The sequence below is a fragment of the Ochotona princeps genome, chromosome 8, assembly GCF_030435755.1.
Source record: "Ochotona princeps isolate mOchPri1 chromosome 8, mOchPri1.hap1, whole genome shotgun sequence".
In the NCBI taxonomy this organism is placed as follows: Eukaryota; Metazoa; Chordata; class Mammalia; order Lagomorpha; family Ochotonidae; genus Ochotona; species Ochotona princeps.
Window position 1 is genome coordinate 32,263,809 of NC_080839.1, and position 27,612 is coordinate 32,291,420.

General features: G+C 39.1%; 1 protein-coding gene across 9 annotated transcripts in view; it reads right to left on the reverse strand.

Annotated features, from left to right (window-relative positions):
• Positions 1-27,612, reverse strand: part of CCDC88A (coiled-coil domain containing 88A) — a 133,700-nt gene that overhangs the window by 65,957 nt on the left and 40,131 nt on the right. For all 9 annotated transcript variants that reach the window (XM_058667810.1, XM_058667811.1, XM_058667809.1 and 6 more), the window contains 4 exons: positions 24,990-25,048; positions 14,896-14,979; positions 12,928-13,068; positions 6,063-6,235 (listed from right to left, as the gene is read on the reverse strand). In XM_058667810.1, coding sequence (XP_058523793.1) covers positions 6,063-6,235; positions 12,928-13,068; positions 14,896-14,979; positions 24,990-25,048 — 457 coding nt within the window. The remainder of the gene's footprint in view (positions 1-6,062; positions 6,236-12,927; positions 13,069-14,895; positions 14,980-24,989; positions 25,049-27,612) is intronic.

The window sequence follows — 27,612 nt, forward strand, 5'->3', positions numbered from 1 at the left end:
TACGAGTGTAATCCCACTTGGCACAAGTGTGGACTGGGAATGGAAGCACCAAGCCGGGCCAGACTCCAACACCATCTGGTGCTCTGCAGGACCAGGGGAAATGTATGAGACTAGGCTAGGTCTCAGCCCTTACTGAACCATGTCATGTGTAAGCTGTATGGGGGTATGGAAGAGCCATGGCTGGGTTGGAACATCCAACAATAAGAACCAGATTGGGTTGAAGAACAGTCAGGAAACACCACTGTTCCTGCTAGGACAGGAGGTGAACTGAACAGGGCTGGCTCATGGACCCACTGGTATGCGTGAAACCTGGCACTGGGAGAGTTTCTGCTGGAGGAGCCTGGACAACTCTGGCAGGACACAGTCCCTGCAGGTAAGTGCAAGAAACACAATAGCAAACAGCCCAGAACAGGCTATGGAAATTATCCCACTGGTATACACCTGGCATGGATTGGGGGCAGACCAGGCTGAACCTGTTCACATCACCCGCTGGTGAGTCCGAGCGCCAGAACAGAGTGTGGGCCGAGCCAGGTTCGGTTGCAACACATACTAGTACACAATAAGGAATGCCAAGGTGAGATGAGCTGTACCAGATGTGGTTGCAGCGCCCCAACAGCACATGTGATAATCAAGGGGTGGAGGCAGAGCTGACAGGGGAATGTGGGCTCCCCTGCTAGACAACTACTTCCATTGGAAAGCGTGAGTCAGGATGGGGGCAGATCAGAATAGGCAGGGCTGTTACACCTGTGGGCCTCATGTGGGCTAGATAAGGGAAGGGCCACGGTGGGCTGACCGTTCCTACTGGTGCAAGCAAAAACTAGAGTGGGTGAGGGTTGGTTGGGCTAGTTGCAGTACCAGCTGGCAGAGGCTGGCACTTGGAGCTAATTCTGTCACATCAAATGCCAGAACTACCTGGAGAGTGCATAATCTGGGAGAGGCTGTGGCCTAGAAGAGAAAATAGTGGGCACCTCCTTCGGGGCTACCACTCTCATTGGACAGCACGAACACCAGGACAGGGGCAGGGGTGGCTGTACAGAAGGGCACCTGCCAGTAGGTGTGTGGGCTGGATAGTAGGTTGGTTGGGTTGAGCTGGGCTTCAATTCCCATCGACACGTGTGAGAGCTAAACAGGATGTGGGACAGACTTGACAAGCCTGGGGTGCGTACTGGCAAGCATGGGAACCAGGGTAGGGGGCAGAACTGGTGGGGGTTATGGGGAGTCACCCCAACTAGGCTGCAGCTCCCACTGGTTTGCGTGAGGACTGAGTGTGAAGTAGGCGGGATCAAACTGGACTGCCCCGGCGGCGTGGCCTAGTGGCTAAAGTCCTCGCCTTGAGCACCCCAGGATCCCACATGGGCTCCGGTTCTAATACCGGCATCTCCACTTCCCATCCAGCTCCCCTTGTGGCCTGGGAAAGCAGTTGAGGACGGCCCAATGCATTGGGACACTACACCCGCGTGGGAGACCCGGAGGAGGTTCCAGGTTCCCGGCTTCGGACTGGCGCAGCACCGGCCCGTTGTGGCTCACTTGGGGAGTGAATCATTGGACGGAAGATCTTCCTCTCTGTCTCTCCTCCTCTGTGTACATTTGGCTGTAATAAAATGAATAAATCTTAAAAAAAAAAAAAAAACACCAGACTGCAACACCCGTTGGTTCATGAGGAAGACAGGGCCGGAAACAGAACTGACCCAGCAATCCCAGCGACCAGCATGAGCATAAGCTGATTGGTGCGACGGACGGTGTCGGACCCTGTACTAGCAAACTCGGGCAAGAATCAGGCCTGGGATCATCTCAGATGAAGTTTCTTTGGAGATCCCTCCAACTGAACTGCTGATCTTAGAATCCCAACCATGAAGAGACTGTCAGCCAGTGGATTCTGAATAGGATTCATTGCGATTGCAACTGAGAGACTGGCAGCAATCCAGAACTGATGAACTATCAAAACTGTATCAGCAGGACCCTCAGAGCGCGCCTCCCGTTGGGGATCTGGTATGGGTGGGAGGTTGGGTAGGGCTTTTCCCTTTGTTTTTTTTCCCTGACCCCAGCTAGAGGGTAAAATGATATTGATGTGGAAACAATGGTATTACCCACTTTCCAAAAATAAAAAAAAAAAAGTTTAAAAAAAAAAAACACCATAGCTCAGCAGGAATGTAGTCAGAGGACATTAACAGTAATCAAATAAAAAATACTAATTTCAAAAAAAAAATTAAATAAATACCTTTTGATAGAGGAACCAGAATTTATTAAGTAGATTTCATTTTTCACCATAATCAATGTTTTACAAAAGAAACCCATTATACATAAAATCCTGTGTTTCAAGAAGGATCTAAAAATACTTGATACAGGGCCCAGCACAGTAGCCTGGTGGCTAATGTCCTTGCCTTGAACGCCCCGAGATCCCATATGGGCGCCAGTTCTAATCTCAGCAGCTCTACTTCCTATCCAGCTCCCTACTTGTGGCCTGGGAAAGTAGTCGAGGACGGCCCAGAGCTTTGGGACACTGCACCGGTGTGGGAGACCTGGAAGACGTTCCTGGTTCCTGGCTTCGGATTGGTGTAGCACTGGCCGTTTTGGCCATTTGGGGAGTGAATCATAAGATCTTCCTCTCTGTCTCTACTTCTCTCTGTATATCTGACTTTCTAAAAAAAAGAAAAAAAATACTTGATATATATTGTCCGACTGCCTTCCAGAAAGGTCATTACCAACTTGTGATAAAGCAGAAGAGGATAAAGGCACCTAAATACAAACCAACTGAATAATTTCTTAAAAATTTTATTTGTGTTTTATTAGAAAATAAGATACACAGAGAAAAGGAGAGACAAAAAGGAAAATTGTCCATCTGCTGATTCACTCCCCAAGTGGCTGCAACAGCCAGAGCTGAGCTGATTTGAAGCCATCCTCGACTGCTTTCCCAGGCCATTAACAAGGAGCTGGATGGGAAGCGCAGCGGCGGGGACATGAACCGGTGCCCATGTGGGATTCTGGCACGTGCAAGTGAGGCCCTTAGCCACTAGGCCACCACGTCAGGCCAAAACAACTGAATCATTCTGAAACACTTTTCAGAATGATGTACTTGTGACTGCTGCTGAAGGACTACGCTGGTTTGATAATACGGAGAATGATATGCTGAAGGACTACACTAGTTAGTATAATAATATGTGAAAAACATGGGGAGGTGGAGCCATATAATGAAACATGAAAATGAAAAACCTCACAATTCTTGTTCTATTTTGTATTTCTTTGAATGCTATGAAGTGATAGCTATTTTACCATATGTGTGCTGTTAAAATGTCAGCTTTTGTGAACTGTTAGCTCAAGCCATATCCTTAACTTTCCACTGAACGGTTTGTCTCCTTCTTAAATAACAAGCTATTACCGTCTGATTTACATACTTCTTATAATCTCCCTTTTAAAATAACTGAATGTCTTTAATATTTAAAATTTTGGTAACAAGTATAAAATTTCCATTTAAAAATTTATAAATGTGGGGCCTAGTTTGTGTGCCGGTGTCCCACTTCCTATCCAGCTCCCTGTTTATGGCCTGGGAAGGCAGTGAAGAATGGCCCACCCACATGGTAGACCCAGAAGAGACTCCTGGCTCCTGGTTTCAGATAAGCTCAGTTCTGGCCAATGCAGTGACTTAGAGAGTGAACTAGTGGATGGAGGATCTTCCTCTCTGTCTCTCCTCTCTGTAAATCCTTCCAATAAAAATAAATTTTTAAAAATGTGTAGAAGTATAACTCAGTGGCATTATCACATTCATATTATTGAATGTTGTCCATTTCTCAGTGCACATACATTAGAATTAGCAAGGCATGTCCATACAAACGGTCACAGTATCCTTATGAATAAGACCCAAAAGGGTAGATATAACTGGTAAACTTATTCACTGATGAACATATAGTCAGGATCTGGTATGCCAAGACAATGAATATAATTCAGTCATAAAGAAGCAGACATTTAGGAGTTAAGACGCCTATCTTCCACACTGGAGTCACTGAGTCGGCTTTCCATCTCTGCTTTCTAACTCCCATCACATGAGCACAAATCATAGAAGGTACTGATGATGGCTCAAGTAATTTGATTCTTGCCACCCACATGAAAGACCTGGCTCGAACCCAGCTTCAGGGCTAGTGGTTCCAGGTACTTGAGAAGTGAATTAGAAAAGGATCTCTCTCTCTCTCTCTTTTTTTTTCTCTAAAATAATAATAAAGTAATGAAGTAGTGATATATGCCACAATATGAACCAGGGAATCACTATGATAAATAAGAGATCACACGCTATATTATTCCACACGTAAGAGTGTTCAATTCAAAATAGGGAAATCTATGGAAAGAAAAAGCTGCCAACAGCTTTAGGCTATGTGGATAGTGAGTGAAAGCTGATGGGTCTGAGGTTTTTCTCTGGGGTGATGAAAATGTCTTGAAATTAATTAACTTTTGCATAAAAAAGCAAAATCTACAATGAATTACTTCTTCCATCTAACCTGTAAATTTTACTTTCCCTGTGTTTGTAAATTTTAAAAATTACATTAAGCTATACCAGCCAGGAATGAGCACTCAATTAATTTACATTTTTTACTACACTTATTTATTACATAACTTCTATTAGGCATAGAGCAACCTGGACCATTTTTGTCCAAGATTTCTGTAGTTTGCTCACATTAGTAAAGACAATAAAAAGATTTAAAATAAGCAATAAAAATAACAAAGTCATGAAGAAAAACATTTCCCAAGGACAAGAGTATTAGATGATACTTGGTGAAATGCTAGTTACTGGGAATACTCACAGTATCTGACTTATTTTTATATACCTTACAAATTCACTTATATTTCCCAATTAGTAAATATGTAACTCAATTTTTATCAATTCCCTAAGTTGTCAGACATTTTAATACACTCCATGGTCAGGTAAATTTTATGTAAAAACTGAATTCTAATACAGTGCAAAATGTTAAGGGAATTCACAGCCATCTCTGAAATTCTAATTGCATGCTTTATCTAAAGACTAGAGAAGATTGTGCTAAATTATATGGAACGGACTAGTGTTCACTGTTTATGCTATCCATTAGCTGCCAGTCAAACTAATAACAGCAATCTCCTCCCTAATTTTCCTGGTGCAGCTGTTTATAGAATTTCCTGGGCGTATTCAGTTCACTAGATACTTAATAACACAGACATCCACAAGTAAAGACCACATTTTATGTTTTCAAAATTTTCTCCATACTGTAATATTTTTCTACCTTGCATGTCCACTTTTCTTTAACTATTTTAAATAATCAACACATTTAATTGTAGTTTTAAGGCTTAAACTGAAAATCTATCCGATAATGCTTACATTACAGAAACCTGCTTCTTCCTCCCCTCCCCCGCTAAAGAAAAACCCAAAGAACAGGAAACACACACACACAAAAAGGGAAAGAAAAAGCTTTCAAACAAAAAACCCTATATTCTTTTTAAAAGATAAAACAGAATCTCCACAGGATTACCTCATATCTTACAGTTACCAAGAAACACTTACGTGACATTTATACTCACATTTTTTGCAATGATGTTTGAAAGTTAAATATAATTTCATCACTACTAACTAAATCTTAACATTTATCTTTATGTTATTAAGTAATGACTCAGGCAATTCAATTAATGTATACAGAAGGTACAGTTAATACCAAAAATTCAGTCTTCTATAACATTAGTTTTAGAAGAGCTGAAGTTACTGTTCTACATCAATGAATCCCAGTATTTTGGATTTCAAGGAATTTTAAAAATAAAAAATTATTGAGTCTTCCAATTTTTTAAAGAAAAAACACAACTTCAGAAAATAAAGAACATTTTAACACTAGAAAGAAAGACACAAATCAAGACTAAACGGCATCCTTTAAATGGCTAAGATTTAACACTACAAAGACCTTGTGCCAGTCTCATTTTTTTCTCATGCTGACAAACTGTAGTGAAAACTTTGACACAACTCTATATTGATCTATATTCCACAGCCTAAAAATACTGTCTAGGTCACCACTGTATCTTTATAAATTTAATGAATCTTAAAATCAACAACTTACAGTTCCTGTCTAAGCCTTCTTATCTTGGCCTTAGCATCTGCCAGCTCCACTGACAGATGCTGTCGACTTTCTGTTCGCTTCATGCCCGGAGAACCACAGGGGGACTGTGCAGATGAGGACGCATGGGGTAGCGAATGAAGACCATCTCGCTCTTCAGAGAGCTCTACAATAGTCTAAGAAATTATAGAAACAAACACAGAGAATCACTTTTAATATTCTACATAGCAGCAAACTAACCACACCAACACACTGACTCTAAGTGTCATACCATAACAAGAAAAAGATTTCACTGATTACAACATCTAAGTAATATTTAGTTGTCATTTTCTTTCAAAAAATTTTATTTTTGTTTATTTTACAGGCAGAGTTACAAAGAGGCAGAAACAGAGGGAGATCTTTCATCTGCTGACTCTAATGGCTCTGGCAGGTGGGTGCAGCAGCCAAAAACACTTGGGCCATCTTCCACTACTTTACTTGGTTGGGTACAACAGCAGGAAGGACAGCAGTGGAGCACCGCAACTCGAACTGGCATCCATATTAAATGCAGACTCCCAGATGGTTGTCATTACCCAGTATGCAACAATGGTGGCCCCAAACTCTCAGTTTTTGAAATGTCATTCAGCAGTTCAGCCATGAAATACTGACACTGACACCAGAACAAAAATGAATATTATTCCTTTCCTTGTCTTTTAACAAAAGAAATTAACTGTAATAACATAACTGGTAGACAGCAACCATTGGAAAGGGATAACAATTGCTAATATGGGAAAGAAATGAACACAAGGGTGATTTGCTTCAAACTTGTGCTGTCCAATACAGTAGTCAGTAGCAGAAGTGGTTACTTGGTTTAAGAGCTGATAATTCTGTTCTAGTACACTAGCCACATTTTAGGTGTACAACAGTCACATGCAGTTGATGATTACCATTAGATAGCCAAGACATACAAGCTTGCCATCATTGCATAATCAGACAGCCTTCTGTAACTTCCCAATTCTAGCAGGACAATTTCTAGAGCAACCTAACAAGACTCAGAAATTTAGTTCAAATCTTTCATCTGTAGGTCAGATAACTTAGGCACAGAGGTTAACTGTTGACCATACAACTAGCCAAAACAATACCAAGACTTCAGACTGGTATTCCAGCATCATATCCTATGCAGATCATCTCTTACCATACCACACTAGCTCGAATCTGCTTTCCAATTCAAAGTTTATTTTATTTTGCTTTCAAATTATTTATCTGAGAGGAACAGAAAACCAGGTGGAGAGAGAAGACGTAAGAGCAAGACAGCACTCCCTTTTCTATTGTTTCACCTCCTCAAATGCCCACACCACCTGCTGGGACTGAAGCTGGGAACACAACCCAGGTATCTGTGAGTCAGAAAACCAGTTAAGACAGCCAGGGTTTGCATCAGTAGGGAGCTGGTGTTGGAGCTTAAGCCAAAAAGGAAACCCAGGGAGTTCACTGTAGTTAACAGGTGTTGTAACTGTTAAGCTAAACACCTGCTAACTCAAATCTTACTTTCTTTTCTCCACAGAACCTCCCAGGGAACACAAATACTGCTCTTTTTTGCCCTTAAACTGTGAACTCCAGTGGCTCTTTAATCCACAGGTGTCCCTCAAGCAAAATTGGCCTCAGTTCTGCTAATATTCCCTTCCCTTTTCCTTTATTGGTAAACTCTTTTTAAAAAACAAAACCAAGTTCTCAGTCTTTGTTTCAAACCTCGAGCAGAAATTTTCTTCTACAATTTCAACTGTCTTGCTACTCTAGACAGACTATGAAGGGAACTTTGGAAACATAGCACCATTATGCTTGTTTTGTATCTCCATCACAAAGTCTTACATCTCCACTCTACCAGTGAATCACTACATGTTTTTGCTACTTTTAAAAAAATCATTCTCAAATTTCATTTATTTTTCCTAGAGAAACATTTCATGTTAAATTTATCTTGACAATAAGATCTTGGACTTTCTTCCATCGTCTATACCTACAACGTCATGATACACTAAAGTAGCAGAATGATGGACTTTTGACTGTTGTTGAAGGATTATACTATTATAACAATAGAGGGGAAATTAGTAAGGGGAAGGGGACATGTGGATGGTTTAAGGGGAATCCCTGAGCCAATGGAACCATACCATGAAAAAAAAAAGTTTTATCTTCCTGTCGACAGTTATAAAAACAAATTTTCAGTTTCCAGTCGGTTCATGTTCCATAGAAGACTGACTTTCCAATTTCTCTTCTCTCTGCAACCCCATAGCCACACCCTATTCAACAGATACAATAGGTTTCTCCAGTAAAGGAAACAACTGTTGCTCTGTGGCATGCCCCCTTTACTGCCCTTAGATTATTCCCAGCTACTCTAGAGCTCATATGCAATCTGGAATTACAAATAAACCTTTAAAGGTCACACTTTCCAATTAAACATTATCATGCCACTATCTGATGCAGGTTCTGCCCTAGAGATATTATGCCTATTTTACACATGTAAGAAACTGAGTATCACATATACTGAATGACAACCAATGACAGGCACACCAGGAATTAAAAATCAAGTTTGACTTTAATAATATTTTTTCTTATTTAGCATCAGATCCCTACTTTTGCTCTAAATAATAGAGTTCTCAGGGAAAAAAAATTGCACAGCCCTACCACAGAGTTTACGAACCATTTTCAACTGTCCTCTTTCTATTAGTTACCAGTCTTGAAATGTTGACAACCGGGACACTCCCCACCCCCCAAGATGATTGTTCATGCAGCAATAAATTAGTACTTAATTAAATGCTATCTCATATTTTTCATTTACAAGTAGCATAGTTTTTCCTGAATAATGCAAAAATAATCTTTCAAATGCTCATCTTATCCACTAATATACTGGGCACAACAAGAAATGCTTAGACATATTAAACTAAGTAATCACAAAATGGAAAACGAAAACCTAGCAGTTTGGTGAAATGGAAGCTTCAAGAACTTCCAGATGCCAATGAACAAGCACAAAATATTTTGTGCTGCAAGATACTTGTTAAAATGAGGAAAGTGATACTAATAGTTAAGAGATTCTAGAGGTATTTCCCATGATGAGTAGAGTGACACAAGCTTGACTTCGAGGCATTCTACACCTTTCCAAAATAATCAGGAAAACTAATTTCATAGGCCTTTTCTGACCTTACAATTGGCAATTCCAAGAAAGTCTTGTCTCTTTAAATTAGTATATTATGGCAGTACATTATAGTATGTATAATACTATAAAATATTCTATATACATATACACTATATAGTTTATCATCTTTACTGCTTTCAATATTACAGATAATTACATTAAAACAACTTCCCTTTTATGCTGTACTATTTGATTTTCTTTCTGAAACACTGTCAGTGCTTTCCTTCTAGCACTCTAGCATAAGATCTTGCAAAAAAAAAGGGAAATGTTTATTAATATATGATGAAAGTATATAAATAGATACAAGAATCCTAAGGAAAAAAGACAATTACAGATTTCATTTAAAAAACTCATGATGAGACGAATGAAGAAATGTCCTCTGCATAATCATAGATATAGGCAAAGGTATTGTAAGAATTAGAAACAGAAGAACTAGAATTAGAGGCCCCGGCGCTACAGCATAGTGGTTAAAGTCCTCGCCTTGAACGCTCTGTCTGCCTTTCAAATATACTTCTTAAAAAAGATTATTAGTTTTTTTATTGGAAAGTCAGACATACAGAAGGAGAAGAGACAGAGATCTTCCGTCCGTTGATTCCCTCCCCAAGAGACTGCAAGAACCATAGCCAATCGGAAGCCAGGAGCCAGGAGCTTCTTCCGGGTCTTCCACATGGGTGCAGGGTCCCAAGGCTTTGGGCTGACCTCGACTGCTTTCCAGGCCACAAGCAGGGATCTGGATGGGAAAAGGGGCTACAAGGACACGAACCAGTGCCTATACAGGATCCTGGCATGTGCAAGGTAAGGACCTTAGCCACTAGAATACCGCACTCTCAAATATACTTTTAAAGATAATTTAAAAATTGAACAGAAATTTTTAAATGAACTGATGACACATATTTGCATACTTTTTAGACTAAAGAGAAAGAATTTTAACAAAAGGGGAAAAAAGCAAAAAGAGGGAAAATTTAAGAACTTGTTTCAATTTAGCTGAATTATACAAGAAGCTCTCTATATTGGTCTACTTTTTGGCAGCATATCCAGATATACTTCTTTTGATATAAATTGACAGTATTGTACATTACTTGCCAAACAAAGGGCCAAATTTAAGTTGTGTGTGTGTACTTGCATGAAAGAAAAAGAGTTGGCAGCAGGCAGAAGAGGAGGCTACAAAGCAACAGGTAGGGCCCGGTGCAGTAGCCTGAGCAGCTAAAATCCTTGCCTTACATGCACTGGGATCCCATATGGGCACTGGTTCATGTCTGGGCAGCTCTGCTTCCCATCCAACTCCCTGCTTGAGGCCTGGGAAAGCATTCAAGGACGGCCCAAAGCGTTGGGATCCTGCACCTGTGTGGGAGACCTAGAAAGAGGCTCCGGGCTCCTGGCTTTGGATCGGCTTAGCTCTGTTGCGGACACTTGGGGAGTGAATCGAATGGAAGATCTTCCTCTCTGTATATCTGACTTTGCAAAAACAAAACAAAACAAACAAACAGGTATAACACAGCGACACTGCGACTAAAAGAGACAACTGATATGAATTGGTTGAGAATCAAGAGAGAAAAGGGTATGCAGCAAGAGAATCATCAGGAATCAAATCCACAAAATGATCAACCCCAAAGCCAATGTCCAGATGTTAGATAAGCTTAGGGTGGGTGACATGATGTGGCACACTTGGTTAATCCACTGTCTCCAATACCGGCACCTCACGAATACCTGCTGCCCTACTTTCAAAAGAGTTATTTTTTATTTACTTGAAAGAGTTACAGAGAAAAGGGAAGAGGAAGAAGAAGAAGAAGAAGAAGAGAGGGGAGAGAAAAAAGAAGAGCGAGTTTCAGGGAGACAAAGAGACAAAAATATTTCTATATGCCCATGGTTACATTAAAGTACAGAAGCTAGAAGACATCTTATGCAATACCTTTAATAAACTGAAAAACAAACAGATGAATTTCCCAGAAAATGAGTAAAGCATGAAGACACTATAACAAAAAGAAATTCAGTGTACAATTTAAAAATTAGGTTGAAAATCAAACTGGGTATATCAGGTTAAGTTTGATGTTTTTGATTAATTCTCTTTTCTTCCTTGGGTGGTCTCACTGTCATGTCTTTTTAAAACATTAACTACTGTTCTACAATACTAATTTCGTTTATTTTTCTTCTCTCTTAACAATTGAAAAGAATGAAAAATTTCCAACAGAAATGAACATATTCTATAAAGCTATGAAATTTTTCTTCAGAAAAAAAATTTTTAGGTAATTCTCTAAAATAGTCTTCCACTGGTTCCAAGATAAATCATATCAATCTCTATACAAAAAAGCCCCAAAGACTACCTCAATACATGTAAAATGGAACACCAAATCAAAGCGCTATGTTCATCTGAATGGCACAGTACTTTGGCTCAATATTAAGAAAGTATTACTCACCACCATACCACATGCGTGAAGTCTGGACTTCTCCAAAATCATAAACAGTCTCATAGTACACACACAGAATTCAATGCAATTTAATTCTTTCTTAAAAAGTAGTATGAATTCTTAAAGAAGTTTATTATAACTCTTTTTGTAACACATTTCTTCATACTAACTATAAAAACCTCAGAACTTCTGAGACGTTTTATTTAGAACACCTGTTCTTTTATTAATACTTATTTTTCCAACCACAAAATGCAGCAATAAAACTAAGAAATTAAACTTAAGCAAATTCTTTGCTTCATGCTACGACTTTTGCACTTACATCAACTACATTTTCAGTTTCACACTTCTATGCAGTGCCAGAGTTGAGAGGATGACTTGAAAAGCACACAGGAATAAAAGCAGAATGATACTAATTTAAACAGAAAAAACAAAATCTAATCACAATCCATTTACTACCATTTTGGAATTCAAAAACATCCTTTTGGTTTCTGTATTTCAGAAACACACAAAAAAGACAGGACAGGGCCCGGCACGGTAGCCTAGTGGCTAAAGCCCTTGCCTTGCACATGCTGAGTTCCCATGTGGCTGCCTGTTCTAATTCCTCATTCCAGCGGCTGCACTTCCCATCCAGCTCCCTGCCTGTGGCCTGGAAGAGCAGTCGAGGACGGCTCAGGGACTTGGGACTCTGCACCCACAAGGGAGACCTGGAAAGAAGCTCCTGGCTCCTGGATTTAGATCAGAATTAGCTCCGGCCATTGCGGCTGCTTAGAGAGTCAATCAGTGGATGAAAGATCATCCTCTCTGTGTATCTGACCTCCCAATAAAAATAAATAAAAACCTTAAAAAATAAAAAAGACAGTAAAATCAACTCTTCATATCCACTGGTTTCACAGTGCTGGATCCAACTGGATGAAAAATATTCAACGAGAAAAAACTGTGTTTGTACTCAAATGTACACTATCTTTTCTCATCTTCATTACTCCCTAAACAATACACCACGTCAACTATTTACATAGCATTCATACTAGAGTGGGTATTACAAAAACCTAAAGATAATTTAAAGTATGTGAGAAAATGTATACAGGTTATATACAAACACTATACAGTTGAACAGTCTTGAATGTCCACAGATTTAAGAAGCCTTGGGAGGATCCAGGAACCAGTGACCCACAGACACCAATGAACAACTATATTTTATTATGTGTTCCTAGGGAAAAAACATCAATTTAAACCTTTTACAGCCATTATATATTCTTTCTGAAAGCAAACTTCCATAATATACTGAAAGAAATATACAAACCTCAGAATGTTCATCCCTCTCATCTATAAGTCTTTTTAGATGCAATGCCATATTTTTCAAGAGGGGTTCTATGTCCTCCTGAGACATATCGGTTACTTCCATCCATTGCAGATCAAATACATTTTCCTGATTATGAGTTACCTTTAGAAAAGCAACCACAATAAGCCACAATAACAAAGGCTAATATTTAAAAATCTATTTCATTATAGAATTGTAGCTCAAATCATATCAAATTCATCAAATTAAAATATGAAAGCTAATATGAAGGCTAAAGAAGAACCTGAAATCATGTGGAAATAATGATGAAACAACAAAATCATTTTAATATAATTTGATATATTATATCCATTTTATAAATTATACACAAAACATAATATATATTATAATATAATTTAACTATATCATTTAAATATAATTTTAAAATGAATTACTATTCATTTATTGGTCAACAAAACTTTTAATTCAAGGTATTTCTTAGGGAAAGTAATACTGATATATTTGACAGCTGATTTAATAAAGTACTGACTTTAGATAAGACTTTAAACTTGTATGTAGGTTCAAAAACTAAAAGTTCTTAATGTTTTAGGATACATGTACATGTAACTGCATTTTTATATTTAATCATTAGCTAAGTCTTTGCAGATTTGGAAAATAACATTGTCACAGAAACCTAAAAGCATTCCCAATATAAAGACACTTTTTACTACTCAAATTAAATACACAAAAATCACACTTCAATGACTGGCAAATTATCTTACTTGCAATACTTAGCACTGAATACAAAATAAAGTAAAACCACAAGGATACAGAAATATAAAATCAGAGCTTACCAATAAACTGATAAAGCACTGTTATGTTTACTGTGAAAAAGTTGCTGACAAGATGCTTGGGCTCTACAAATGTTAACTAAAATGATATAGAACACTAACATTTACAGAGACACTATTTTAAATACTTATTTTATACTATTTAGAGTGATTTTAAGTTATTTTATTTTCCCAATCAACATGTAAAATTTAATATAATTCTAAAAAGCCTTTGTAAGACTGGAAGCACAAGTGCAGATATAGAAAGCTTTAAATCAATCTCAATACATTGTATTAACTTCAATTTTTCAACATTCCACAACATATCCTAGATTTAAGTTTTATATGCAAGCTACATATCATTCAAACATTCATAATTCAAGTAATATCTTCAACAAAAATTGTTATGCCAATTCACAAGAAAATCAGGAGTGACATACTACTGAGCTTATCATCCTACCTCACGGTTAAGTCCTACTCACAAGCAGTGTTCTACTCAGAAGCTTTCAGTTGCTGTACAATTCATTCTGTACTAACAACAATGAATACATCATTTCTCAAATAATACTTTCTCCCTAAGTCTTCGGAGATACAGGCAACAATACAGTTGCAGTTACTAGCACATATAAAATGATTTATTTAAGGAACTATGAGAAGATAATTTGTATAAAAGCAAGGTTTTGTTGCATTTGATCTTGATTTACTCTTGCTTATTCCATTATTTTAAATATTTTGGAAGATACACAAATGAATTCAAGTTTAATAAAATGACGAGTTTTATTAAAAAGTACATTAAAACTCTCTACAGGGCCCGGCGGCGTGGCCTAGCGGCTAAAGTCCTCGCCTTGAAAGCCCCAGGATCCCATATGGGCGCCAGTTCTAATCCCGGCAGCTCCACTTCCCATCCAGCTCCCTGCTTGTGGCCTGGGAAAGCAGTTGAGGACGGCCCAAAGCTTTGGGACCCTACACCCGCGTGGGAGACCCGGAAGAGGTTCCTGGTTCCCGGCATCGGATCGGCGCGCATCGGCCGTTGCAGCTCACTTGGGGAGTGAATCATCGGACGGAAGATCTTCCTCTCTGTCTCTCCTCCTCTGTGTATATCTGACTTTGTAATAAAAATAGATAAATCTTTAAAAAAAAAAAACTCTCTACAGATCCTTACCTCTTGAATATGTGCGGCAACTGCTGCTTTTGTATCAAAATCTAAACCTTGAATCCTTTCAATAAATTCTTCTTTTTTCTGACACTAAAATAAATAAATAATTGTTCATACTTTGAGGAAATAGTCCTTAAAATGCAAAAACTTTTATTAGGCTTGGCTACATTTTGGAAAATACAATAAAGGTTTTATTTTACATTTAAACTGTTTCTGATATACTCACCACATACAGACCACGATAGAGCAATATTTATTTTAAGAAGCAAGAACTAAAAATGTATACTATTTTTATGCTGAGAAGCTCTAAAGTGAGAAAGTATTACACAACTGATTTGAGGTCAGTACAATATTAGGCTAACTTTTCAGAGAAGTAAAGAATCAAGAACTTGTTTCAGGGAGGACAAGTTACTTGCCAAAAAACACAGTGAGTCAGTGGAAGAATTCGGAATACAGCCAACATTCTCAGTTAGACTCTGGTTATCACTAAACAACACAGCCTTTCTTCTCGGAAAAAAAGAAATTAAGCAATTTTTACTTCAAGTTTGTAATTCATTCTCAAATGTTCATTCTATCAATCCTAAGAAACTCACTTTTGTGACCCAGCTCAACACTTGTAAAGTAATAAAAATAAACATGTTGTTTTTAACATAACAAAATTACCAAAGGCAAAAACTTAATCATGTATTTTTAAATACACATGTAGCAAAACAGAATAAAGGCAGCAATTATTTACTGTGGGATTTTCTAAGTTTTTTATAAATTAAAAATACTCAAATGCAAACAAAATCTTTTTTCTTTCTGTCACTACTCATTAACAATTTAACATGCATCTTATTCTCTGCCTCAGTCTACAACTCTTAAGCTGCAATCCAACTGTGAATATAACTGTAGCTACTGAATGAGAAGTGCATACAAAATAGACAGCACTGCCTTGTCTCACTTAGAATGATCTCCTGGGTCAATCACCAAACTACCTCGGCAGTGAACAAAATACCCTAACAAAAGAAAAGCTGACTCTAATCACTAACAAGCTTAAAAGGATTTGCTATGTACTTTACATATTCATCAAACTGTAACATTCTACTTTTATTACTACACAATTCAACAAAACACAAGAGTGCAGGAAGTTCTACATCTTACAAAAACTAAAGTATTAGGAAGATATAGTATAGTTTAAATGATCAAAAATGTACAAATTCCTACTTGTGGAAAGAAATTCAGATTTTGGAGGAAATGGAATGACAGTAAGTTTAAGAATAAGTGGGGGGGGGGGGAAGAGTAAGTGGGAGGCACAGCATGGTAGCCTAGTGGCTGAAAGTCCTCCCCTTGAACAAGCCAGGATCCCACAAGGGTGCCTGTCCTGGCTGCTCCACTTTGCATCCAGCTCTCCTCTCTGCCTGTGGCCTGGGAAAGCAGTCAGGGACGGCCTTAAGCCTTGGGACCCTGCACCCAGATGGGAGACCCAGAAGAAGCTCCTAGATTCTGGCTTCGTATTGGCTTAGCTCTGGATGTTGCAATCACTTGGAGAGTGAACCAGTGGATGGAAGATCTTTCTTTCTGTAATTCTGACTTTCCACTTAAAAAATAAATATTTTGGGCCCGGGGCCCGGCAGCGTGGCCTAGCGGCTAAAGTCCTCGCCTTGAACGCCACAGGATCCCATATGGGCGCCGGTTCTAGTCCCAGCAGCTCCACTTCCCATCCAGCTCCCTGCTTGTGGCCTGAGAAAGCAGTTGAGGACGGCCCAATGCATTGGGACACTGCACCCATGTGGGAGACCCGGAAGAGGTTCCAGGTTCCCGGCTTCGGATCGGCGCACATCGGCCTGTTGCAGCTCACTTGGGGAGTGAATCATCAGACGGAAGATCTTCCTCTCTGTCTGTAATAAAATGAATAAATCTTTAAAAAAAAAAATATTTAGGGCCTGGGGACGTTGGCCTAGCGGCTAAAACTCCTCACCTTGAAAGTCCCGGGATCCCATATGGGCGCCGCTTCTAATCCCAGCAGCTCCACTTTCCATCCAGCTCCCTGCTTGTGGCCTGGGAAGGCAGTCGAGGACGGCCCAAAGCTTTGGGACCCTGCGCCCGCGTCGGAGACCCGGAAGAGGTTCCTGGTCCCGGCATCGGATTGGCGTGTACCGGCCCGTTGCGGCTCACTTGGGGAGTGAGGCATCAGATGGAAGATCTTCCTCTCTGTCTCTCCTCCTCTCTGTATATCTGGCTTTCCAATAATAATAAAAAAAAAAAATCTTTAAAAATAAATAAATAAATATTTTTTAAAAAAACAAAGTTTTTTTTGTTTAGTTTACATCTGATTGATTTTGTGAGAGCCATTAAGCATTGATTTCTAATTGTACAGCTGTAGCATATATAAAATAACCAACTAAAACATCTCTTGCAAACTGAGAGGGGGAGGGGTCACAGAATTCCTGGCTTCTATCGTCACATCAGCAACCTTTATCTTGTCATTTCTACATACACATAAAATTATAACAGCTAAAATGACTACCATAGTATTAAATGGAACACTTAAATTTTAACCTATTACATATTTCCTGTAATAGAGGCTGCATTCTAGAATGTGTTCCATAGTACTTGATGCCTGATCTGTTTCTACAGCAGTTTCCTGTCTGGAAGGATCTGGAGGCTCTTTAGTATCAACAAAGGTTTTTAATTACTCATGTAATCACAGAAAACGGCTGCTAGGATATTCTGATTGTTACACATTTCACTTTATCAATACCAGTGGCTACAAAATGCCCACAGGATAAAACTTGAGCTCAAATTTGCAAATGTAGTCCTTGATAATCCAATCCTGTCCTTGTCAATACTCCAGTCTGATCTCTCTTTTCTCTTTTTTAAAGAGTTCTTTTATTTTTATTTGAAACGGAGAATTAGAGAAAACAGTAGAAAGGGGAGAGAGATTCCATCTTCTGTTTCACTCCTCAAATGGCCAAAAAATGGGCAGGTCCAAAACCAGAGCCAGGAGTTTCTTCTGGACAAAAAAAAAGGCTAGACTTGCGAATGCAACCAGTACTAAACCAAGGCATTTCAATAGCTGGTGTCCTAACTAGCATTTTAAAAGCTAGGCCAAAATATACTTTTAGCCCTTTTATTTTTCTTTTTAAAAATTATTTTATATGCTAGGAAGGCAGAGAGACAGACACACACACAGATGCATGTAGATCTCCCATGCATTGGTTCATTTCCAAAATATCTGCAACAGACAAGGGAGGACCAGCCTGAAGTGAAAGCCAGGAACTCAACCTGCATCTCTGAAGTGAGTGGCAGAGAATCACATGCTGCCTCCCAGTAAGAGCAGAGCTGAGATTCAAGCCCAAATATTCAAATACGGGATACAGGTGTTCCAAGCAGCATCTTAGCGTGCCCCCCTCAGTTTCTTGATAAGCTCGAACACAGTTCAGCGGTCTCCTTTAATCTTTCGTTTATTTCCTAAGCTGGCGAAACCTATCCTCTCTTAAATATTGATTACTAACTATAGATTCCCCTTTAGCAACTCCAGCCATGTTACTCTTACATTAATGGATTTCACCGGAGCAGGTATTCATTTGACTTAGCACATAACCTGTCCACATCCCAGATCAGAATACAGCTAATCATCTCCTGGTCTGGTCTGGGCTTTGGTTTTCAGCATCCTCCTTACATGGACTCTGGGAGGCAGCACTAATGTCTCAAACTATTGGGTACTGTCATCTGCATGGGACATGGGTTGAGTTCCCAAGTCCTAGCTTCAGTCTGGCCCATCCTAGTTCCAGCCACTGCAAGCATATGGGTAATAAACCAGCAAATGGGAGCTTGCTCCATCTGTCAACCAAATAAATTAAAAAAAAATTTTTTTTTAATGACACATTCTGCTGCACTACTCTCCTAAAGGCTAAGCAATGATAAATTCCCCTCAATTCTGAAATTTCCCTCCACATTGCTTTATTCTAAAAATCTCAAAAATCACCATGATTTTCCAACTTAATTTATAATACAACATCCATGCCTATTGCTACTATTCTTTTTTTTTATTATTAATTTCATTGCATTATATGACACATTTTTTTATGCACTGGGATTCCCCCCACCCCTCCCCAAACCCTCCCCCCCACCACGGTGGATTGCTCCACCTTGTTGCATTCCCATAGTTCAAATTCAGTTGACATTCTTTCATTGGAGGTTTTGACCAATCATAAAGTCCATCATCTTATTGTCCTGGTAAGTTCAATGGCTTCTTGGTGAGACTATCTCTGGTCTGAAGGTAGAACCAGCAGAGTATCATCCCAATCAAGTAAAAAACCCAACATAATATTTACAACCATTTACGACATTATGGCATTACTTGACATGGTATTGATTAGCCAATATGTAACTAGGGAAATGCAGGTTCTCAACCACAACCTGTGACTTCTTCATAGACATTTCAATTTTGGTTTATATTCAACCATGTTCTATATACCTTAAAATGGCTACAGATTGCTATTCAGCTGTCTCTTGTCTATTTTAATGTTAGTATTTAGCATTGTATAGCATTGAAGCATGATTTTGCTGAACCTGGTTGTTTTTAGGGTAGTCTAACTCAAAAATTTTAACAGGACATATGTCAACAGTTTAGGTGAACGTTTTTGGGAGGGGTGTGCAGAGAAATCCTCAACACCCCAGAGAGGAGTAACTGATCTTTGTGTCCCACCCAGTGAGTTATAAGTGCATCCTGGCTGGCCGCTTCCTGTCTGTTTCTAAGCATTCCTAGTTGTTCTGTCTATCTATTCTAGTTTGTTTGTTCATTTGTTTGTTTGTTATAAGGAGTTTCTGGAGCAATCCTGATGGTCCTTACGAAAGAGGGTGGGGACCCAAAGTTGGAAGCAGGCAAGGGCCAGAGAAAGCTCCTCTCCCTAGTTCGGAAGGAAGTTTACTGTTCTTCTTTTCTGCGGACCGCCAGGGATCCTGGTTGTCGTTCCAATGACCCTGGATCCTGCAAGGCAGGAATTGGGCTTCTTCCATCCCACATTGTAGATCCAAATGGGGGTGGGTGACCTCAGAGTCCTTGTCCTCTGAAGGCACTCCATTTCCCCCATGGTCTCCATGGCAATAGGGATGTAGTCCTCGGTGCTCGTACTGATAGTCCTTGGTGAGGCTCTGGGAGTCTTCAGGGTTGGGATACAAGCCTCCTCTTGTCCCCCTGCTCCACTCTGGGGTGCCCCCCCTGCTCTATGCGTATGACCTCCTGTTAAGAGGTTGTTAGGATTGCTCCTGATTCCCCCCACATGTCTTTGTAGTTTTGCTTTTGTCTAATGCTGACTCAAGTCTGCTGTCTATGAGTTACGAGTTATGATCCTGATAGGTTATACTTCCCGTCTTCGCTACTATTCTTTTACACAACTTTTCTATTCTGTACCTTCTTTTGCACCCTTAGTCCACTCAAATAAAATTCCTCTCATTGCCAATAATCACCTGAAACAGCATTTACATTATAAACTCTTTCTAGTTTATTATATAGAGTACAGGTAAAGTGGACATACACTTATACAAAAATTAGGAATTTCTGACATCATTTGAAATCTTTAATTGCTATCAACCTTAATGTACACTATTTTAGAAAGAAGACTTAACTTAGTCCTTATTTCACATTATGCAGCATTTAATTTTGTGCATCAATGAGAAGAAATTTACATTTGATATCTTTTCTTCTAAATGTTTCATTAAGCAAAATATGCCCACTGAACACCTCTATTTATCAGGCCAAGAGCAATGACTCAGTGGCTAAATCCTTGCTGTACACATACCAGGACTCCATATGAGCGCTAATTTGTGTCCCAGCTGCACCACTTTCCATCCAGTTCCCTATTTGTGGCCTGGGAAAGCAGCAGAGGATGACCTAAAGTCTTGGGACCCTGTGTGAGATCTGAAAGAACCTCCTGGCTTCTGACTGGTTTAGGTCTGGCTGTTGTGGACACTTGGGGAGTGAACCAACAGATGGAAGATCTTTATCTCCCCCTCCTGTAAATCTGACTTTCCAATAAAAATAAACTTTAAAAAAAATGAATACCAGGGCCTGGTGGCGTGGCCTAGCAGCTAAAGTCCTCGGATTGAACGTGCCGGGATCCCATATGGGTGCCGTTCTAATCCCGGCAGCTCCACTTCCCATCCAGCTCCCTGCTTGTGGTCTGGGAAAGCAGTCGAGGACGGCCCAATGCTCTGGGACCCTGTACCTGTGTGGGAGACCTGGAGGACGTTCCTGGTTTCTGGTATTCGATCGGTACAGCACCAGCCATTGCGCTCACTTGGGGAGTGAATCATCAGATGGAAGATCTTCCTCTCTATCTCTCCTCCTCTCTGTATATCTGACTTTGTAATAAAAATACATAAATCTTTAAAAAATGAATACCAACATTCATTAATATTAAAAATTATTGATAAATTTAGGAGGGTGCTAGCCTTGTAGCACTGCAAGCAAGACTGCTACCTGCGATACTGGCATCCCATATGGGAGCTGATGTGAAATCTGGCTGCTTCGCTTCCAATTTACTTAAGTCCTCTTCCAACCCATCTCCCTGCTAATGTGCCTGGGAAGGCATCAGAGAATGGCTCAAATATCAACATGGGAGATCCAGAGGCTCTTGGCTCCCAACTATGGTCTGGTGTCCATTAGAGTGTAAACACATGGAGGGAAAATCTCTATGCATCCCACCCACTCACCAATTGTGCCTTTTGAATAAAAATGAAACTGAATCTTCAAAATATTTATTTAGGAAACACCCAGTGACACAATTAGAAGAAGCTGGGCAAGTTAACCTACCAAAAGCTTTAGTCTGTAGAAACACTATTCCATGACATAAGTTTTATTTTCAAACATTACAAATATTATCATTTGAGTTACAAAAAAATAGATGAAAAGAACTGGCTCAGATCTGACAGACTTTTTTGTTGCTGCTACTCTTTCAAATGGTAATAATGATAACTTTGTATTTTAACACTTTTAACTTAACTGTTCATTAAAAGGTCCTTGATTCATCTTCCCTCTGTCAAATTTAGCAGCCAGCAGTAACACTCAGACTTAAGCTGTCACTGTCACCCAGTTCAGCAACAGAGGATATTTTTGAAAGTAAAAACAGTTAAAAAAAAAAAAGCCTGAAATTAAGTTTCTGTTTCTAAATCAGTGTCCTGATGGCAATTCAATGTATCAATGACTACAAATACGAAATTTATCTTAATATTTAACAAAGAAGTCAACAGTTATACAATCCACCTGATGAAACTTTACTAACCTAAGTAGAATAGCAATATAGGTCCCAGACCAGGCACGATAACGTAGTTGTTAAAGTCCTGGCCTTGAACACACCAGGATCCCATATGGGCGCCGGTTCTAATCCCGGCGGCCCTGTTTCCCATCTAGCTCCCTGCTTGTGGCCTGGGAAAGCAGCTGAGGATGTCCCAAAAGCCTTGGGACCTTGCACCCGCGTTGGAGACCCGGAAGAGCTCCTGGCCGCTCACTTGGGGAGTGAATCATCGGACGGAAGATCTTCTTCTCTGTCTCTCCTCCTCTCTGTATATCTGCCTTTCCAATAAAAATAAATAGATCTTAAAAAAAAAAAAAAAGGAATATAGGTCCCAACATATCAGCTCTAAAAGTCAACATTTTAGGAATGTGTCATTTCTGGCATAGGTATATAAACACTGATACTCACACTATCTATTTGCTTCTAAATAACTTCATTCCACAAACAATCAAGATAGTTCAACTATGGAAATACAACAAGGTGGAGCAATCCGCCGTGGGGGGAGGGTGTGGAAGGGGCTGGGGGAATCCCAATGCATAAAAAATGTATCACATAATGCAATGTAATTAATTAAAAAAGTGAAATGCAATAAAAATATGTTTAAAACAACAAAAAAAGATAGTTCAAAACAATAATGCAATCATTCATTCATTTAAAAACTGGCTGATTAAATGAAGTAGGTTTTGAAGTTAGACTATAACAGGTTCTTTGGTCTACTAGCAATATTACTTACTAATCACTTTGGTTTACCTTAGAGAATTCCAGTTTATATATGAAGTTTCACCGTTAATTATTAACAAACCTTCTTTGACTTTCACAACTGTTCTAATTTAGTTAACATCATAAACAACCTATATAAACATCAATCTCCTTATTTGAGAAAAGTTATGAGAGAAACAATGAAAGGTATAATACCTGATATTAAGAGTCACAAAAGAAACCATACCTGCTAAGAACAGGCCTCAAAACATTCATGGAAAAATTTAATTAAAGCATAACATGGAAAAATTTAACTAAAAGATAAAATGGAGATGCAGTAGCCTAGTGCCTAAAGGCCTCGTCTTCCTTGTGCTGGGATCCCATATGGGTATGGGTTCACATCCCGGCTTGTACACTTCCCTTCCAGCTCTCTGCTTGTGATCTGGGAAAGTGGTAGAGGATGGCCCAAAGTCTTGGGACCCTCCACCTGTGTGGAAAGACCTGGATGAAGTTACTGGCTACTGGCTTAGGACTGGCTTAGGTCTGGCTGTTGTGGCCACATGGGGAGTGAAGCAGCAAATGGAAGATCTTCCCCTCTGTCTCTCCTTCTCTCTGTAAATCTGCCTTTCCAATTATAAATAAATAAATAAATAAATAAATAAATAAATCACACACACACACACACACACACACACACACACATAAACGGAAACTGCAGCAATGACTCAATCTTCCCCTGAAAGCAATGGCATCCTATATGGGTACCAGTTTGTGTCCCAACTACTTCATTTCTGATCCAACTTTCTGCTTGTGGTCTGGGAAAGCAGTGGAAGATGGGCTAAAGCCTTGAGACACTAAACCCAAGTGGGAGACCTGGAAGAAGCTCCTAGCTCCTGGCTTTGCATTGGCTCAGTCCCAGCAATTGAAGTCATTTAGGGTGTGAACCAGCAGGTGGAAGATCTTTGTCTCTTTGTCTCCTCCTTTCTAAATCTGCCTTTCCAATAAAAATAAATAAATCTGAAGAAAAACAAAATAGATAATGTGAAAACCTTGTGGTTAACATGCTCTGTCCCATTTCTATTGGAGTATCTGGGCTTCACACTAGAGGACACCACCTGACTCCAGCAGCCTCCCAACTGGGAAAGGTGCTGACAGTTTGAGTAACTGGGTCCCTGTTACATATGCCGCATCAACAATCTGGGAAGTGAAACAACAGATAGGAGTCCCTCCCACACTAACCCTGCTCTTCCTCTCTAACTAAAAGAAATAAAAATAAAAATGGGAGTTAATGTGAATTTCCTATGATTTTCGTTTACTCTATGTTTTTGAAAGGCTGAGCGACACAGAGAAAGAAAAATAGTGTGTGTGCGTGCATGTGTTTATGAGAGAGAGACTTTTCACCTGAAGGTTACCTCCCCAAAGCAGCAGCAAAGGCTTCTTCAGACTGAAATGAGGAGCCAGCCTGCCCAACCAGGGGACTTATGCACCAGGAAGCCAGAATCCGAGTACTTCATTCAACATTTGCTGTCTCCCAGTGCATTAGTAGGAGGATGGATAAACACGAGCGGGGGAACGAGAGCCGAGACCCTCCAGATGAAGGCTTCTTCAGCAGCGGCTTAATTTAATCAGTGGTTTCACTTCCGCGACTCCACCCAATGAATTCTTTTTGAAATTCCCTTGTATCATTAGATATTCACAGATCCAAAGTCAATATAACAGGACAGACTCCTGAAGCACTTTCCATAAATTCTTTTTTTGTTGACCCTTATTTCCTTCTCCAAAAGATACATTCATGCTAACATAAATAAGTGTTTAAGGGGAGGTTTTAAAGATAAAGCTAAATAAACTCAGAAAACTTGGGGCTAATAAAAGTCACACAATAGTAAAAATAATAATTAAGGATTTAAATGACAAAGATTTTCAATGACATGACTATGTTATAATAAGACTAAATTTTGTAATAAATAACAGCTTTTCTTTAGCATAATTTCCTTAGAGGGTTACAGAGCTGTTAAAAATTTTCCAAAAATAGAACTTGAAGATCAGTAGTCCATCCTGAAGTCTTTCAGAAACTAAAGTCTGAAAAAATAAACAAAACACAAAGAGATATTTTGGACTTACCTGAACTGCACAACCTAGTAAAAGTAAAAGTAGCTTTTTAACTTCTTCTGTGCCTTGCTCTGAAATAAAAAACAATTGGTAAGCACATTTCCTCTGAACTCTCACACTAGGAAAATCACTTCTGGAGATAATATTCACAACAATTTAACTAAAGGATTAAGTTTAAGTTTATAAAGAAGCTGCCTTCTTTATTTATACACAAATCATCACAAGCTTTTGTACAATATCCAATTGCTTCATTTTTACATCATGATTAAAAGAATACAAAAAACAATTTTAAGGAAAACATTTTCAACAATCATTACTCATTGAAACCTGGAGTCACCTGGCTGAAGCCAGGAACTCCATGGTTGGCAGTGTATGTGGTTAAGTGACAAATGATTTACTTATACTTAAAATCAATTTTTACTAAACACAAACAAACTAATATTGCTTAGAATACTAAGATTACAGAATTAAAAGATCATAAAAGGATCTTATAAAAGCATATAACATAGATTCTTTGCTAAATCTTATAATCAAGCCATACATTAATTACTGTCACCTTCACCTAGTGCTGATTCAATTGTTTTTTGTTCTTTTGTTAAAGGGCAGTGAAAGGGATCAAGGCAGCTCAGCCAATCTACAAACAGAGGCCTTTACAAGAAACATCCTTTTATCTTTATAAACTGTTTTCTTTCCCTAAACAGAAGTGCCAGTATAAGATTGAGATTTCAGGCTATTTTGAAGGGGTTCACATTTGTTTCCCTTTAGAAGATGCCGCATATACTTTTGCTTTCTATGGTGAGAAACTAGAATGCGTCATATCATGTGTTGTAACAGTTCGAGTTGCATGGTAAACAAACTCTTTGTACCTCCATGATTGCCATCAGTTGCAAGATATTATCAAGCCATTTCTTAAGGAAAACATTACTTATACTAGGGCAAATTCCATGACAAAAGTGGGCACATAACAGGATGTTTGGAGACATTGTGGGCTCAATTGTACTATTGTGTACTTTTAATTGTGTGTCATAAGGATATGTCATAAAGTCAGTCAAAACTTATTTATGAATAAGTTCATAAATATCAGAACCCTACATATGTATTAAAATGAGGCTGGTGGGGCCCGGCGGCGTGGCCTAGCGGCTAAAGTCCTCGCCTTGAAAGCCCCAGGATCCCATATGGGCGCCGCTTCTAATCCCGGCAGCTCCACTTCCCATCCAGCTCCCTGCTTGTGGCCTGGGAAAGCAGTTGAGGACGGCCCAATGCATTGGGACCCTGCACCCGCGTGGGAGACCCGGAAGAGGTTCCAGGTTCCCGGCATCGGATCGGCGCACATCGGCCCGTTGCGGCTCACTTGGGGAGTCAATCATCGGATGGAAGATGTTCCTCTCTGTCTCTCCTCCTCTGTGTATATCTGGCTGTAATAAAATGAATAAATCTTTAAAAAAAAAAAATGAGGCTGGTGAAATAAATGTATGTAACAAGGTGAGAACACTGTACCACCCAAAAAGTATGCAATTAATATTTTCTTAAAATTTTCAATTGGCAAAAAAAAAAAAATTACTTCTTTGGGCAAGGTTTTCACCATTACACCAATTTGTGTATCATGAAGTTCAACCCTTCATTTTTGACAACTGTTCCTACCAAACAACTTACTTTCTAGCCATAGTAGGCACGCTAATTACCATCCCCCTCAAAACACACACATAAACTACTTCACCTTAACTTCTGTTATTCTCTCTTCCACCTCTTTATATCACTAGTAAAACAATCAAATTTCCTAGCAAGGCTCCAACACTTATAATTAGTTTTCCTTGACCAAACTACCAATGCAATGTCCCCCCATAACGAATTTGCCAATTTTAAGAATAATCAATAGCTCCATCTTTTATACGTCTTAATATTCTTACATTCTATATGCAACATTATATAAAAATTACTAGGAATCTGTGTGTCTATAAACAAATCATGACAACTTCTAGAACATGGACCACACTTTGTTTTTTCAAAAAATTATGTACTTGGGGCCCGGCAGCGTGGCCTAGCAGCTAAAGTCCTCGCCTTGAACGTGCCCCGGGATCCCATATGGACGCCAGTTCTAATCCCGGAAGCTCCACTTGGTAGTATTTATATATTTTTTTTCTTTATCCAGTTATCTGCTGATATTTATCTGGTTTGATTTAAGATCTTTATATATATATATATATATATATATGACTCTTTTATTGCATTACATTTTATAACATCGTTTCATAGGCTCTGATGTTCCCTCATCCATATCTTAACTATTATAAATTGAGCTGCAACACACATGACTGAACATATAACTCTCATAAGCCAGTTTCATTTCACTTGTATAAATTCCCAGGTCTGGGATGGCTAGGTCATACGGTAAATCCATTTCCAGATCTCTGAGAAATTTTGTTCAGTACTATCTTTCATAATTATATAGCTTACATCTCCTCCAACAGTGAATTAAGGTACCTTTTCAACAACATCCTCACCAGCATCTGTTTTTTGTTTTTCAAATTTTTGCATAATAGCCATTTTAACTGGGGTAAGGTAAAACCTCACTATGGTTTTTATTTTCCTGATAACTAGTGAATTTCAGCATTTTTTTATGTGTTGGTGGGCAATC